This window comes from Chiloscyllium plagiosum, chromosome 13 (assembly GCF_004010195.1).
Source record: "Chiloscyllium plagiosum isolate BGI_BamShark_2017 chromosome 13, ASM401019v2, whole genome shotgun sequence".
NCBI lineage: Eukaryota > Metazoa > Chordata > Chondrichthyes > Orectolobiformes > Hemiscylliidae > Chiloscyllium > Chiloscyllium plagiosum.
The window spans coordinates 43,950,770-43,965,414 of record NC_057722.1 but is presented as its reverse complement, the minus strand read 5'-3'; the positions used below and the strand labels follow the sequence as shown (position 1 = coordinate 43,965,414).

The 14,645-nt window shown below is 46.3% G+C and overlaps 1 protein-coding gene across 2 annotated transcripts in view; it reads left to right on the top strand.

Annotated features, from left to right (window-relative positions):
- LOC122555953 (major facilitator superfamily domain-containing protein 8-like) overlaps positions 1-10,279 on the top strand; it is a 73,522-nt gene extending 63,243 nt beyond the window's left edge. Inside the window, exons 12-13 of one of the 2 annotated variants that reach the window (XM_043702254.1) lie at positions 3,405-3,528; positions 9,994-10,279. In XM_043702254.1, coding sequence (XP_043558189.1) covers positions 3,405-3,497 — 93 coding nt within the window. In that variant the 3' untranslated portion in view covers positions 3,498-3,528; positions 9,994-10,279. Of the gene's footprint in view, positions 1-3,404; positions 3,529-9,993 lie in introns of those variants that run through there. The other variant, XR_006313401.1, reaches the window with a different exon arrangement.
- Positions 10,280-14,645: the final 4,366 nt, after the last annotated feature.

The window sequence follows — 14,645 nt, the reverse complement described above, 5'->3', positions numbered from 1 at the left end:
CATAAAATGCCTTTGTGTTATCCTTGATCCTATCCGCCAGAGATTTTTCATGCCCTCTCTTGGCTCTCCTAATCCCTTTCTTCAGGTCCCTTCTGGCTATCCTGTATCCCTCCACTGCTCTGTCTGAACCCTGTTTCCTCAACCTTATGTAAGCCTCTTTCTTCCTCTTTACAAGACATTCAACCTCCCTCGTCAACCAATGTTCCCTCACACGACCATTTCTTTCCTGTCTGACCGGTACATACATATCAAGGACACGTCGTATCTGTTCCTTGAAAAAGTTCCACATTTCCACGACATCCTTCCCCGACAACCTATGCTCCCAACTTATGCTCCTCAGATCCTGTCTTACAGCATCGTAATTACCCTTCCCCCAATTGTAAAACCTACCCTGTTGCACGCCCCTATCTCTCTCCATAACCAAGGTGAAAGTCACAGAATTGTGGTCACCATCACCAAAATGTTCACCCACTAACAAGCCCATCACTTGTCCCGGTTCATTACCGAGTACCAAATCCAAAATGGCGTCCCCTCTGGTCGGACAATCTACATACTGTGTTAGAAAAGCTTCCTGGACACACTGCACAAACACCGCCCCATCCAATCTACTTTATCTACTCACATTGCTCTTTTTGACTCTACTCACTTCATCCAATTAAAAGGTGTGTTATAGGAGCTCATTTGGGTCCCAGCTAGACTTGAGAATTTATTTTTAAGCTGCACGTGCCATTTTGTGAGATTAATGGAAAATGTTTTGCTCTAGTCTTACACCAATCTCCTTCATTGTCCCTATATCTAGCACATTAATGACTGTTTCCTATTCTCATGTTCAACTGGAATATTGAATCAGCATTGTCATTAATTGCAATGCTTCCCTCATCTTCGCATCCATTGACTCAGTTGATACCTATAATAAGTGTGTTCAGACCTCTCTACAGCTATCTTTCTGTAAGGCCTCTTCCATTTCCTGTTTCTTCAGGTTTTTTTTGCATCTTTTCTAATGGTACTACTTTCCATGTTAGTGCTTTTGATATGTCTCCCTTTGTCCTCAAACAAGGGTTCTCCTGTTTGACAAGACTGTTGAACATGTCTGTTCTGTTTCCCAATGCTCTCCTTTCCTCCCAGAATCTAAATTGGGCTCCCATTGTTCTCACCTTCCAACTAACCAGACACCATATTCAATAGATCATCTTCCACCACTTGCAGTGCAGCAGCAGCCACTGTTTCCTTTGCCTTCTTTCCCTTTGTTCTCCTTTCAGCATTCTAAAGGAACCATTCCTTAATCCACTCCTAAATCAACCACAGTAGCTCGTCCCTTGCCCATATCATATTCACAAGCAGGTGTAGAAGTTACAAACTAACTTGCTTTGTCTCCTCCCTTCCTATATTTCAGGACTGCATCTACTCCAGGTGGAACAATGTTTTTCTTTTGTTTGCAATTTGATGTATTGTAGGCACTTTGCATGACAGGGACTCCATTATACTTTTCAGAACATCTCTATTCAGTCTGCAAACATGACCCTTTAAGCTTCCAGTTGCCTGTCATTTTAATTCTCCACGCCAGTCTGTTTCTGACCACTTTTGCTCTTGACCTCCTACACTGCTTCAATGAAGTTCAACGTTCACTTGAGGAACAGGAATTTGACAGCCAACATTTCACTCAACAGTTACAGGTCGGATTTCTGCCCTAGGTTTTTCAGATGGCAGATGTTGATGATTCTGTTGTTCTCAAGTAAACCTTGCCAAGAAGATTCCTCTTTGTTTTTTTTTGTCCTGTTTTTAAGTTTGCGCCACCTCCCTTTGTCATTTAATCATTCTTGTGTTTCATGCTATCATAGGCTTTTTGTTTTCTTTTTATTCCTTCTCCCATCCCTTTCCATTATCTCTGTATGCTTAAAGCCTATTATACTGCTAATTTTTTCCAGTCCAAGAATATTTCCCAGAAATATTAACTCAGCTAGTCACAAAGTAAAGAGAAACGCACTTAGTATTTTCTACTTTTATTTCTGGGAATTAAAATTATTTGATTACTGCTTCCTGCGCTCCCTTAGCTGATCAGGCACCGAATGTAATGTCCATCACAACAAATCATTCAGTCACATACTCCTGACCAAAATGACTGAGTCTTAAAGCCCATAGCTAACAAAGTACATGACAGCATTGGTAGGTGTTCTTAGCCTTTGTGGAGGTAAAAGAACCTTCTTTGTGTTGAGAACACTCTCCGCAGTGGTGTGTGACTCTTTGCTAAATGCCATAGACTCAGAACAGAGATATCCATCAGTTACTTTGGACAATCAGAAGCAGAATTATATTCACCATAGTATGCAATCTCAGGGGAGAAAGTGAGGTCTGCAGATGCTGGAGATCAGAGCTGAAAATGTGTTGCTGGAAAAGCGCAGGTCAGGCAGCATCCAGGAACAGGAGAATCGACGTTTCGGGCATAAGCCCTTCTTCAGGGCTTATGCCCGAATTCCTGAAGAAGGACTCATGCCCGAAATGTCGATTCTCCTGTTCCCTGGATGCTGCCTGACCTGCTGCGCTTTTCCAGCAACACATTTTCAGCTCTGCAATCTCAAGCCTCGCATGTGGAAGAGTATTCCAAAAAAAGATTCATGTTGGTCTCTGTTTCTCCACGAGTGCTGCCAGACTTGCTGATTTTCTCATGTACTTAGTTTTTATTTCAGAACATCAACATCTGCTTTTATGTTAGCGCAGAATACATTTTGGCTGCAGTACTAGGTGTACTTAAGAAGTTGCCAATCTAGTGAAATTAACATGCATGTTAAAACATGGAAACAGCAAAAGAGAACAAGCAATCCCACATCAAAATTCTACAGTTCTACCACATCCTGTTGTGAATAGTGGTTGCCAGTTAGACAATTAATGGAAAGAGGAGGCAATGTGAACATCCCCCAGCTTCAATAATGTGAGAATCCAGAACATGAATTTAAAAAAAAGGCTGAAGCATTTGCAGCTATCTTCAGCCAGAAATGTAAAGTAGTAATCGATCTTGGTGTCCTTCTGAAGTTTCTACCATCGCAGCTATTGTTCTTCAGCCTATTCATACAACATGATGTCAAGACAAACCTAAATACATTGGATACAATAAAGACTCTGAGCTGCACCAATATTAAAAGAGTAGTGCCAAAGGCTTGTGCTGCATGACTAGTGTGGTTCTAGCCAAACTGTACGGCACAGCTACTTCTGAAGAAGTCATACCAGATGCAAAGCGTTAATTCTGTTTGTCTCCATAAATGTTGCCAAACCTGACTTTCTCCAACATTCTTGAGGTTTTCTTTTAAATGCCAAGTTTGACTGAATTGTTAGCCAGCTTTGTGTGTATGGCACTCTTACAATTTACGTAACTATGAACTAAGTTCATCTAACCATATTTTCTATTTTAGATAATGATGGTATTATCATACAGTTATTTGGTTGAAACTCCCCCGACACTGACCTCACCTGTGACAGGGAGAAATGTGGAAGATGATTGCTGAAAGTGCAAAATAAATCCAGAAAAACTGCAAGGTATAGTGACATGAAGCAATTATTGATGATGCAGAAGAATAAAATAAATTAGCTGCAAAGGTAACTTGAGAAATGAGAAACTATAGGAGCAGAGATTATTTTGGCCCATTTGCTATGTCTGAGTTCGAAAACAATGTACAATTATTATCTATGCCTCAGTTATTTATTTCTCTCACCATATGCCTAACTATTTTCGAAGTTAGCCTAAATCATTCTGTGCAATCTATTTGTGTGAAGGTTATGCCTGATCTATCAAAATATCTCACCTCTTCTGAGCTTCATCCCTCATTCTGATTCCTGTAGTCTTTGACTCTTCATGTTTTTCTGATTCTCTGTACCACTAGAACTATGGTAATATCTGACTGACTGAATTAAAGGTGGGAGGTCAACTTATTTCTGAGATTTCACTAGGTGAATTATATATGCTCCAGCAGAACCATTTCTTAAAATGTGCAGATATTTCACCTCACAATCAAGAAACTTTCTAATGTTTTAATAATAACCAAAGTGGAGTTCTTCAATGAGTGATACCGCAAGTGGCTCAGCAATACCATAACAGTTCCAGCTGTTAGACTGAGTTTGTTGCAGTTGGTGAGAGAAAATCTCAGTTGACCTCAGGCTCCTATGACTCCTCATACATGTCTGTCCATGATCCTTGGCAGCATCAGTAGGGGTGAATATGACAGAATTATTGTGGAGACAAATTACTGTCCTCACATTGGTCGTACCCGCCACTGAGTTGTGTGGCACTGTCACAGTGTTAATTAGGAGAGACATCAAGACAGATCTAGCAACTCAAAATTGGGCATACATCAAGTACTGTAGGTCACAAGTAACAGTAGAATTGTATTCCACTATAATCTGCAATCATATGGCCCAGTGCAACCCCTGCACTCTAATATTACCATCAAGCCAGAACACTGAAGAGTGTAGCAGGGTATCCTAGAGCAAAAATGGGGTGTCAACCTGGTGAAACGACAACACTAGAGTACTTCCATACGAATAGTGGAACCATTAGTTAGGGCTAAGTGATCCCACAACTGCGGAATTGGATCTAAGCTCCGCTGTTCTGCTGCGTCCAGCTATGAATGGTAATGGACAATTAAACAAATAACAGGAAGTGCTTGCTGTACCTATATCTGCACCCTTAATGCCGGAGCCACCCATCAGTGAAAAAGACGAGCCTGAGGTATTTGTGTCCATCCTCAGCCATAATTGCTGAATTGATCATTTATCATGGCTTCTTCCTGAGGTTAGCTTATCTTGGAAGACATCCTTTAGTCAATTTGATTCACTCCATTTGATATCAAGAAACTGCACAGGGCACTAGATACTGCAAAGATTATTGATCCTGATAATGCTACTGGAAATTTTTACTTCAAGTCAAGCTCTTCCAGTACAGCTACAACAGTGCCATCTACATGACAGTGTGGATAATTGCTGAGGTATATTCAATCCACAACAAGCTGCCAACAATGCTATCAAAGGAATAGTCTACTCACCAATACTTAGCTTGGGTTCCACTAGGGCCACGAAACCCCTGATGTCATTATAATTATGGTTCAAACACTGACAAAAGAGTTGAACTGCAGGGACAAGGTGACAGTGACTGCCCTCAGTATCAATCATTTCAGCCCCACGGCTTCACTGAAGGAGTTCTCGGGGTATGACCTCGACCCAACCATTTTCAGTTGCTTATTAATGACCTTCACTCTATTATAACATCAGAAGTAGGGGTAATCTCAATGTTAGTCCCATTCGTGTCTCCTCAGATACTGAAGTAACAACATGTAGGCTGATAAATGGCAGCTAATGTTTATGCTATGCAAGTGCTAGTCACTAATCAGCTTCATCAAGGGATATTCTAACATTGTTCCTTGACATTCAATGTCCCCACTTTCAACATCCTGGAAGTTACCATTGACCACTGGATCAGCCTTATAAAATACTGTTGTAACAAGAGCACATCAGAGGCTAGGAATTCTGCAGCAAGTGAGTCAGCCCCCTCTGTCTCACCAATGCCTTTCCACTCTCAAAGCAAATCAGGTGTTCTCTTCACTTCCCTGATGTGTGCAGCTCCAACAACACTTAGGAAGCACAATACTGTGTCAGACAAAGTGGCAATTGTGACTGGCATCTCATCCAACACCTTAGACATTCACTTTCTTCACCATCGACACAGTGTTTGCCATCTATAAGAAGTATTGTAGTAACTTACTAAAGCTGCCACAACAACAATTCCAAATCTGTGACCTCTGCTACCTAGAGGACAAGGGAACTTGCTTGGAGGAGAGAATGGTGTTAGATTAGCTGGGAAGGGATTATCAGCTTGAATCAGGGGAATCAAAGAATGAATTGAATGGAAAAAGAGAAAAGCTGCATACACGACAGTGCTTGTGCCTCTGAAAGAATTGGCTTGTGGAGTGAGATGAATGGCTGAGTTGAGCGATAGGTGTGGCAAAGTAACAATTGAAGTCATTTCCAGGGAAGTAATAGTCTGATCAATGTTAGAAATCTAAACATTACTTTTGCTTTCTTATTTATAATTAAATATCTATATTATCTGCTGTCTCAATTTATTTGAAGTTAATTGCATACATCATTTTTAGTGGAAGATTTTTGTTTAACTAGGGTTGTAGTCCTGTTTTTCCATTAACACATATTTTGTGTAGTCACGTTTAGATTTCCTCCTGTTGATTTTCTTGTGGTTTTATTGTTTTATCATAGAGTCATAGAGATATACAGCACGGAAACAGACCCTTCGGTCCAACCTGTCTATGCCGACCAGATATCCCAACCCAACCTAGTCCCACCTGCCAGCACCCAGTCCCTATCCCTCCAAACCCTTCCTATTCATATACCCATCCAAATGCCTCTTAAATGTTGCAATTGCACCAGCCTCCACCACTTCCTCTGGCAGTTCATTCCATACACATACCACCCTCTGTGTGAAAAGGTTGCCCCGCAGGTCTCTTATATCTTTCCCCTCTCACTCTAAACCTATGCCCTCTAGTCCTGGACTCCCCAACCCCAGGGAAAAGACTTTGCCTATTTACCCTATCCATGCCCCTCATAATTTTGTAAACCTGTATAAGGTCACCCCTCAGCCTTCAACACTCCAGGGAAAACAGCCCCAGCCTGTTCAGCCTCTCCCTATAGCTCAAATCCTCCAACCCAGGCAACATCCTTATAAATCTTTTCTGAACCCTTTCAAGTTTCACAACATCTTTCCGATAGGAAGGAGACCAGAGTTGCACGCAATATTCCAACAGTGGCCTAACCAATGTCCTGTACAGCCACAACATGACCTCCCAATTCCTGTACTCAATACTCTGACCAATAAAAGAAAGCATACCAAATGCCACCTTCACTATCCTATCTACCTGCGACTCCACTTTCATGGAGCTATGAACCTGCACTCCAAGGTCTCTTTGTTCAGCAACACTCCCTAGGACCTTACCATTAAGTGTATAAGTCCTGCTAAGGTTTGCTTTCCCAAAATGCAGCACCTCGCATTTATCTGAATTAAACTCCATCTGCCACTTCTCAGCCCATTGGCCCATCTGGTCAAGATCCTGTTGTAATCTGAGGTAACTCTCTTCGCTTACACTACACCTCCAATTTTGGTGTCATCTGCAAACTGACTAACTGTACCTCTTATGCTCGCATCCAAAAAGTAGAGGACCCACCACCGATCCTTGTGGCACTCCACTGGTCACAGACCTCCAGTCTGAAAAACAACCCTCCACCAATACCCTCTGTCTTCTACCTTTGAGCCAGTTCTGTATCCAAATGGCTAGTTCTCCCTGTATTCCGTGAGATCTAACCTTGCTAATCAGTCTCACATGGGGAACCTTGTCGAATGCCTTACTGAAGTCCATCTAGATCACATCTACTGCTCTGCCCTCATCAATCCTCTTTGTTACTTCCTCAAAAAACTCAATCAAGTTTTTGACACATGATTTCCCACGCACAAAGCCATGTTGACTGTCTCTAATCAGTTCTTGCCTTTCCAAACACATGTACATCCTGTTTCTCAAGATTCCCTCCAATAACTTGCCCACCACTGACGTCAGGCTCACTGATCTATAGTTCCCTGGCTTGTCCTTACCACCTTTCTTAAACAGTGGCACCACGTTAGCCAACCTCCAGTCTTCCGGCACCTCACGGTGGGCGGCACGGTGGCACAGTGGTTAGCACTGCTGCCTCGCAGCGCCAGAGACCCAGGTTCAATTCCCGCCTCAGGCGACTGACTGTGTGGAGTTTGCACATTCTCCCCGTGTCTGCGTGGGTTTCCTCCGGATGCTCCGGTTTCCTCCCACAATCCAAAGATGTGCAGGTCAGGTGAATTGGCCATGCTAAATTGCCTGTAGTGTTATATAAGGGGCAAATGTAGGGGTATGAGGGGTTGCGCTTTGGCGGGTCGGTGTGGACTTGTTGGGCCGAAGGGCCTGTTTCCACACTGTAATGTAATCTAAAATCTAAAAAAAAAATCTAATCTCACCTGTGACTATCGATGATACAAATATTTCAGCAAGGGGCCCAACAATCACTTCTCTCGCTTCCTCCAGAGTTCTAGGGTACACCTCCAATATAAATGAAGGAATGTAACATTGTAACTCAATTTACAAAGCCCATGAAATTATAATAGTGACTGTCCAATTTCCAAACACCCAATTGATAAGGTATTTGGCAACTGAAAATGATAAGGAAACCTCAGACATTTTAGATTAGATTAGATTAGATTACCTACAGTGTGGAAACAGGTCCTTCAGACCAACAAGTCCACACCGACCCGCCAAAGCGCAACCCACCCAGACCCATTCCCCTACATTTACCCCTTCACCTAACACTATGGGCAATTTAGCATGGCCAATTCACCTAACCTGCACATCTTTGGACTGTGGGAGGAAACCAGAGCACCCAGAGGAAACCCACGCAGACACAGAATGTGCAAACTCTTCACAGAGGCTGGAATCGAACCTGGGTCCCTGGTACTGTGAGGCCACAGTGCTAACCATTGAGCCACCATGCCGCCCCTTTTCTCATTCCCCATGGCTGTTGCTTCCTCTTCCTCTTCCATCCACCTCTCCAAAACATAGACCATCACAACTCCAGCAATATGCAAAACCTATAGTTGAAATTCTAAAGTATGAATACATGATGTGTACACAATTTTCACCAAGGCTGCCAAAGGTCATCCAGAATTTTGAGAGTTTCACATCGCATGTATATAATCTAGAGAAAATATTTGAAGCCAGTTTAGACTAATGCAGAATACCCCTATAATTCAGTGAACGAACAGTCAACTCTTTTGTGTGCTGATAGCTAAGGGGTGAATGTCTCCTCTTTGTGTGTTCTTTGAATACTGTTACAAAATCTTACATGTCCATGTGAACCATCAGTACATTTCAACAGCTCCATCAACAAATGTAACCTTAAACAATGCATCAGTACTGCAATAGTATTGGCCTGGATATTTTAGTTTAGAAAATGAAACCTTATGTCAGTCTATGAATAGTATTGAAGATCAGAGTTTTTCACACATTATACATGACGTTACATAGCATTAGTCATTATAAAACCATTAATCTCTCCCTTTAATTAAGGACTACCTCAAATGTACATAGGTTTCCTAAAGTTATTCCAGTAAAATATCCAGGAGCAAATAAACTTGCAACAAAGCTTACAATTTCTCCAACAAAAACAGAAGTTGCTGAAAAAGCTCAGCAGGTCTGGCAGCCTCTGTGCAGAGAAATCAGGAATGGTCACTGGACCAGAAATTTATTTGCTCCTTGATATTTTATTGGAGTAACTTTAGGAAACCTAGGCTGAGCTTTTCCATCAACTTCTGTTTTTTGTTTGAGTTACAGTAACCACAGTTCTTTTCGGTTTTTACTTAATTTCTCCCACTGAAATGATGCATTGGAAGAGGCTTGATTTATTGCAATCCAATTCAATGGCATGAACAGGAATTGATTTTCCCTACAAAGGAAAGTGCAGAGTTTAGCCCATTGGAACTTTGGAAAAGAGTTATCTGCAGTCACTTGTGATTTATCAAATGCCTTCCTAACATGGTTATATTACCTCTCAATGCCAGCACCCCTTAGCAGTGAATCTTAATGGGAAATGTTGCTGGGCTTCCTCAGATAACTGGCAGCAGTACATTTCAAATACACTGCAAAATGTATATGCGTAACTGGAAAAAAAGTCTAATATTCAGAACAATAGAGATTGCGATAGATGCAGTAATAGTATCCTGGGATTCAGTTTTCAACCATTTGGGCTTTGTTTCTGTTTCATCATCTGAAACATTTCATTAAATTACTGCTTTGTAGTTTGTCTTTATCATTGTTTGTTGCCCATTCATGTTCTATTTTCAATGCAGTGTCGATTCTTCTTTGTAATGAAATTCCTTTTTAACAATTTATTTGCACAAAAGTAATCTGTTTGTTTTGATTCCAGATCTCAAGTCAATGTTGCTGTTGTGAGACTTCAAGCATCGTCTGATATGCACATTTATTGCCATATTTAATGTGAACACTTGAGTCTATTTTTTGTACATTTTGGCAACTGTGAAAATTAAATGATATTCTTTTGCTGTAATAAGATGTTAGGAAAACAATATTGAGATAATATAAAATGTGAACAAATGAATGCAGTGTATTCTTATTTGTTCCAATTCTGTATCAATATTTAGATAAGTGTACACATTGTAAAGATTATATTTTAAATTACAAACATTGTGTCTACATTTGCTAATAAATCATTGTTAAATAAACTGAATTTTGGAGATAAAACTTTTTTTGCATTGTCAGATATTAATGTTGTAAAAGTAAAAGCTATTGTGATGGATGTCACAATGTGTATCTATTTACTTTTCATAATTGTTTGGTGTTGAAGCCTAGCATTGCTGTGTTAAAACCACCAGCATTTGAGTTAATTTACAGTATTTGTTTACAGTATTTTTGAAAAGAAAATTGCTAAAATGAGCCTTTGGTGGAGTCTCTCAACCTCAGGTCTTACATCCATTAGACCTTGAAACTCCTGCCCTTTAAGTATCTGCAATTATTTCCTGCCACCCAACTGCCTGGAATTCTTGGGGTTGAATGAGAGTTGGCTTGTGATTATGGAATGAGGCAGAAGGAGATAAAATCTCACTGCACCTCGACATTCAGGTTTGTTGCTAAAATTAAGAGTTAATTGAAAATTTCAAAATAGTGGCCTAATGATAACCATGAAACTTTTTGTCAATTGCAGTGAGAACCCATGTGGTTCACTAATACCTTTTAAGGACGGAAATTGCCATCCTTAATGGGTCTGGCCTGCATGTTACTCCCACAGTAATGTAGTTGACTAGTAAGTACCCTTTGGTGTTCCATCTGGTTTCATTTCTTCAGATTTTGTAGTGGTCGGTACAACTGAGTGACATGATCAGTCATTTCAATGTCAGTTAAGAGTCATGTAGGCCCCTCCCCACAACCTCAACCACCACTGCTGCCTGGGGATTAATTTTGGGGCTGCCTGGGACTTGCCTTGGGGACCCTGAACCCCAAACCCGTACCTGATTCTGCTCCCACTGACCCCACATCCACCCCCCCCAATAGAGAAACCCCTGGGGCTTCAACACCTGCCCCTGGTGCTGTAACACCTGGCGCGGGAGTCCCCGAGCCCAGCCACACCCTGGCACTAACCTGAGGGGAACTACCGCCACCCCACCTCCTGCAGCGACCGTGTCTCTGGGCCCCGGAGATGGAACTGGGCCCCTGCCCCGCTCACCCTCACCTGATAAACCAGGGGCAGGGCAGGAAGTGACACAGCTGACCTTCCACATCCTGGCCACACCACCTGTCTTCCCCCAGCCAATCGTATTCCAGGAAAGGCTGGGGGGGGGGACCTCGGGCCCCATGACCACCAAGGTGGGCGGGGAGGGGAAGGCCCATAAATTCCCCCCTGTCTCTTTGGGGAAGAGGCACCAGCCCTTGGAGGGGAGAGACATTACAGCAGTGTGCTGATGGTGGTGCCACTCTCCAGGGGATGAGCCAACGGTGCCTCTTTACTGTCCTGCACCACGCCCCGACCTACCCAAACCCCCAGGGGCTACAGCAGGGCCTCCTACTGCCTCAACTCCTCTGGCCCCTGGGGAGGACTTTAACAACCACGAGGGCTGTGGTGCGGGTGACGACAGAGGACCCTCTGCTGGGTCATTGAGCGGTGGAGGGGAGGAAGGTGTTATCCTCGCTCCTCCCTCCCAGAATGTTTTTCTGGGGGCCTTGGCCCTGGGGGAGGACCTTTTCCCTGAGGAGCCGGGCATCCAGGTGTCGGGAGAGGAGCGGGGCCCCGAGCCTCTGCCGCCCGACGACCTGAACTCTGGGCATTCCGGGAAGGTGTGCGCTGAGGAAGGTACCGCCGGTGACCCTGGGGGTGGGGTCTTCGGGGGTTTGAGGCCAGTTGGCAGCGCCGGACCAGCCCCATCCTCTCGGTGGGGGAGGGGTCGGTGACCAAGGGCGACCTCCCAGAGGAGGGTTCGGGATCGGTGGCGGATACTGGGGACGACGCGGACTCTGTCTGCAGTGACATTTTTGAATCCCAGGAGCCCCCCACCGATCTCCCCCTCATCCCCCTCGAGGAACTCCGGGAATTTGTCGAGGAAACTCAGAGTCGCCGGGATAGAGCCCAACTGGCACTCAACCGCTGGAGCTCCATTGAAAGAGTTTACTGGTCGGCCCACGCTGCTAGCCAGGCGCCTGGGCTCGATGTCAATGAGCGAAAGCGAGTCAGAAACTTCCTGGGGGCACTCCTGGTGAGGGCGAGGGACTTCTGTGCCCCTCCCTCGTCCTCCCTGTAAATACGTATATAGGTTTTTAACTGTACTGGTGGTTGCACAACGTGTCCGACATGGAGACAACAATCAACAGCAGCAGGGAGTCACAGCGCAGATTCCAGACCCCCTCGGTCCTCCGGGACGGAGGTATGCGGTGTGCTTCCTGCAAGAAACCCACACTACCCCGGGAGACGAAGCCACCTGGCTCCTGGAGTGGCGAGGGGAGGGTCTACATGAGTCACCTCACCCGCAGATCTGGCGGGGTGGCTATCCTGTTGGCCCGCGAGCTTCTTTGATGAAGTGTCCACTCATCTTGCTTCCATCGACGAGAACCAGTGCGTCGTCCTCGGGGGAGATTTTAACTGCGTCCTCGAGGGCAGGGACCACAGCGGTGCCCGCACTGGCTGGGCGTCAGGGAGGAGGTTGGGGGACTTGGTCAAGTCCTTCGACCTGGTGGACGTCTGGCGGAATCTCTATCCCGACTCCATCGCCTTCACCTTAGTGAGGCCTGGGGTCGGAGCGTCTAGAATCGACTGCCTGTACGTTTCGCGGGCGTTCGCCTCCTGTTTTCCGAAGGCCTCCATGCGGCAGGTGTTGTGCACGGACCATCATCTGGTGTGGGTGGAACTCCTTGCGTTCGGCGCCAGGCTTGGCTCCGCGTACTGGCACTTTAACAACCTGCTTCTGGAGGATGAGCAGTTCTGGGACTCGTTTCATCGTTTCTGGGCCGGCTGGAGAAGGAAGCGGGGAAGCTTCCCCTCCCTGAGGCTATGGTGGGACGTGGGCAAGGCTCACGTCCGCGTCTTCTGTCAGGAGTACGACGAAGAGGCGGAAATCTAGGATCGGGGAGTTGGCGAGGGAGATGCTCGACCTGGAGTCACGCCTCGGTCAGTACGAAGAGAAGAAGGCCGCGCTCCGGGACCTGCAGCTCGTCAGGGCCCGGGGCGCGTACGTGAGGTCGCGGATCCAGCTCTTCCAGGACCTGGACCGTGGCCCCCCCTTCTTCTACTCGCTGGAAAAAAGGCGTGGCACCCGTCAGCAGCTCCTTGTGCTGCTGGCTGACGACGCGTCCCTTGTCTCGGATCCGGAGGGCATCAGGGCCCACGTCCGAAACTATTACACGGCTCTGTTCTCTCCGGATCTGTCCAGCGAGGATGCTCGCAGAGTTCTGTGGGAGGACCTGCTGTAGCTCAGCCCGGAGGACGCCGGAAGGCTCGACGCTTCTGTCACTTTAAAGGAGCTGACCGGCGCCCTCGACCGGCTCTTGAGGGGCAAGTCCCAAGGGCTGGACGGGCTGACTGTGGAGTTCTTCTGGGACGTCCTGGGGAGCGATTACGCACAGGTCCTGGGGGAGTGTCTAAATGCCGGAGAGCTGCCCCTTTCTTGGCGCAGGGCGGTCATCGTCCTGCTGCCAAAGAAAGGGGACGTTCGTTCCTTCAGGAACTGGCGTCCGGTCTCCCTCCTCAGCACTGATTACAAAATCTTCGCCAGGGTGTTGTCTTCTCGCCTGGCTTCCGTGCTGGCCCACATGATTCACCCAGACCAGTCCTACACAGTCCCGGGCCAGAGGATACACGGCAACGTCCATCTGGTCCGGGTCCTGATCCATTTCTGTTGGGCTGGTCTGCCGAGCGCCTTCCTGTCTCTCGACCAGGAGAAGGCGTTCGACAGGGTCGATCACGAGTACCTGCTCGGGACTCTGCAGGCATTCGGGTTCGGGACGCAGTTCGTCGCCTGGATCCGACTTTTGTACGCCGCCGCAGAGTGCCTGGTTAAAGTTAACGGGTCCCTGACGGCGCCCCTTCGCTTCGGGAGAGGAGTGCGTCAAGGCTGCCCCCTGTCCGGCCAGCTGTATTCCCTGTGCGTGGAGCCTTTCCTGCGCCACTTGCGGAGGAGGTTGTCGGGGCTGGTCCTGCGCGGCGCGGGCACGGGGGTGGCCCTCTCGGCCTACGCCGACGACGTGCTCCTCACTTTCACCGACCCGGCTGACCTGGGGAGGATGCGCGAGTGCCAGGCCGTGTACTCGGCGGCATCTTCCGCCAGGATCAACTGGGCCAAATGTTCCGGACTACTGATCGGTCCATGGCGGGTGGACTCTCTGCCGGAGGAGTTACGGGGGTCCAGCTGGAGTACCACCCATCTCCTCTACCTGGGGGTCTACCCCAGCCCGGCTGAGGAATCCTGGCCGGCCAACTGGCAGGAGCGGGAGGCCAAAGTCTCGGCTCGCCTAGGCCGCTGGACAGGACTGCTCCGAGTGCTATCTTACAGGAGTCGAGTGCTGCTCATAAACCAG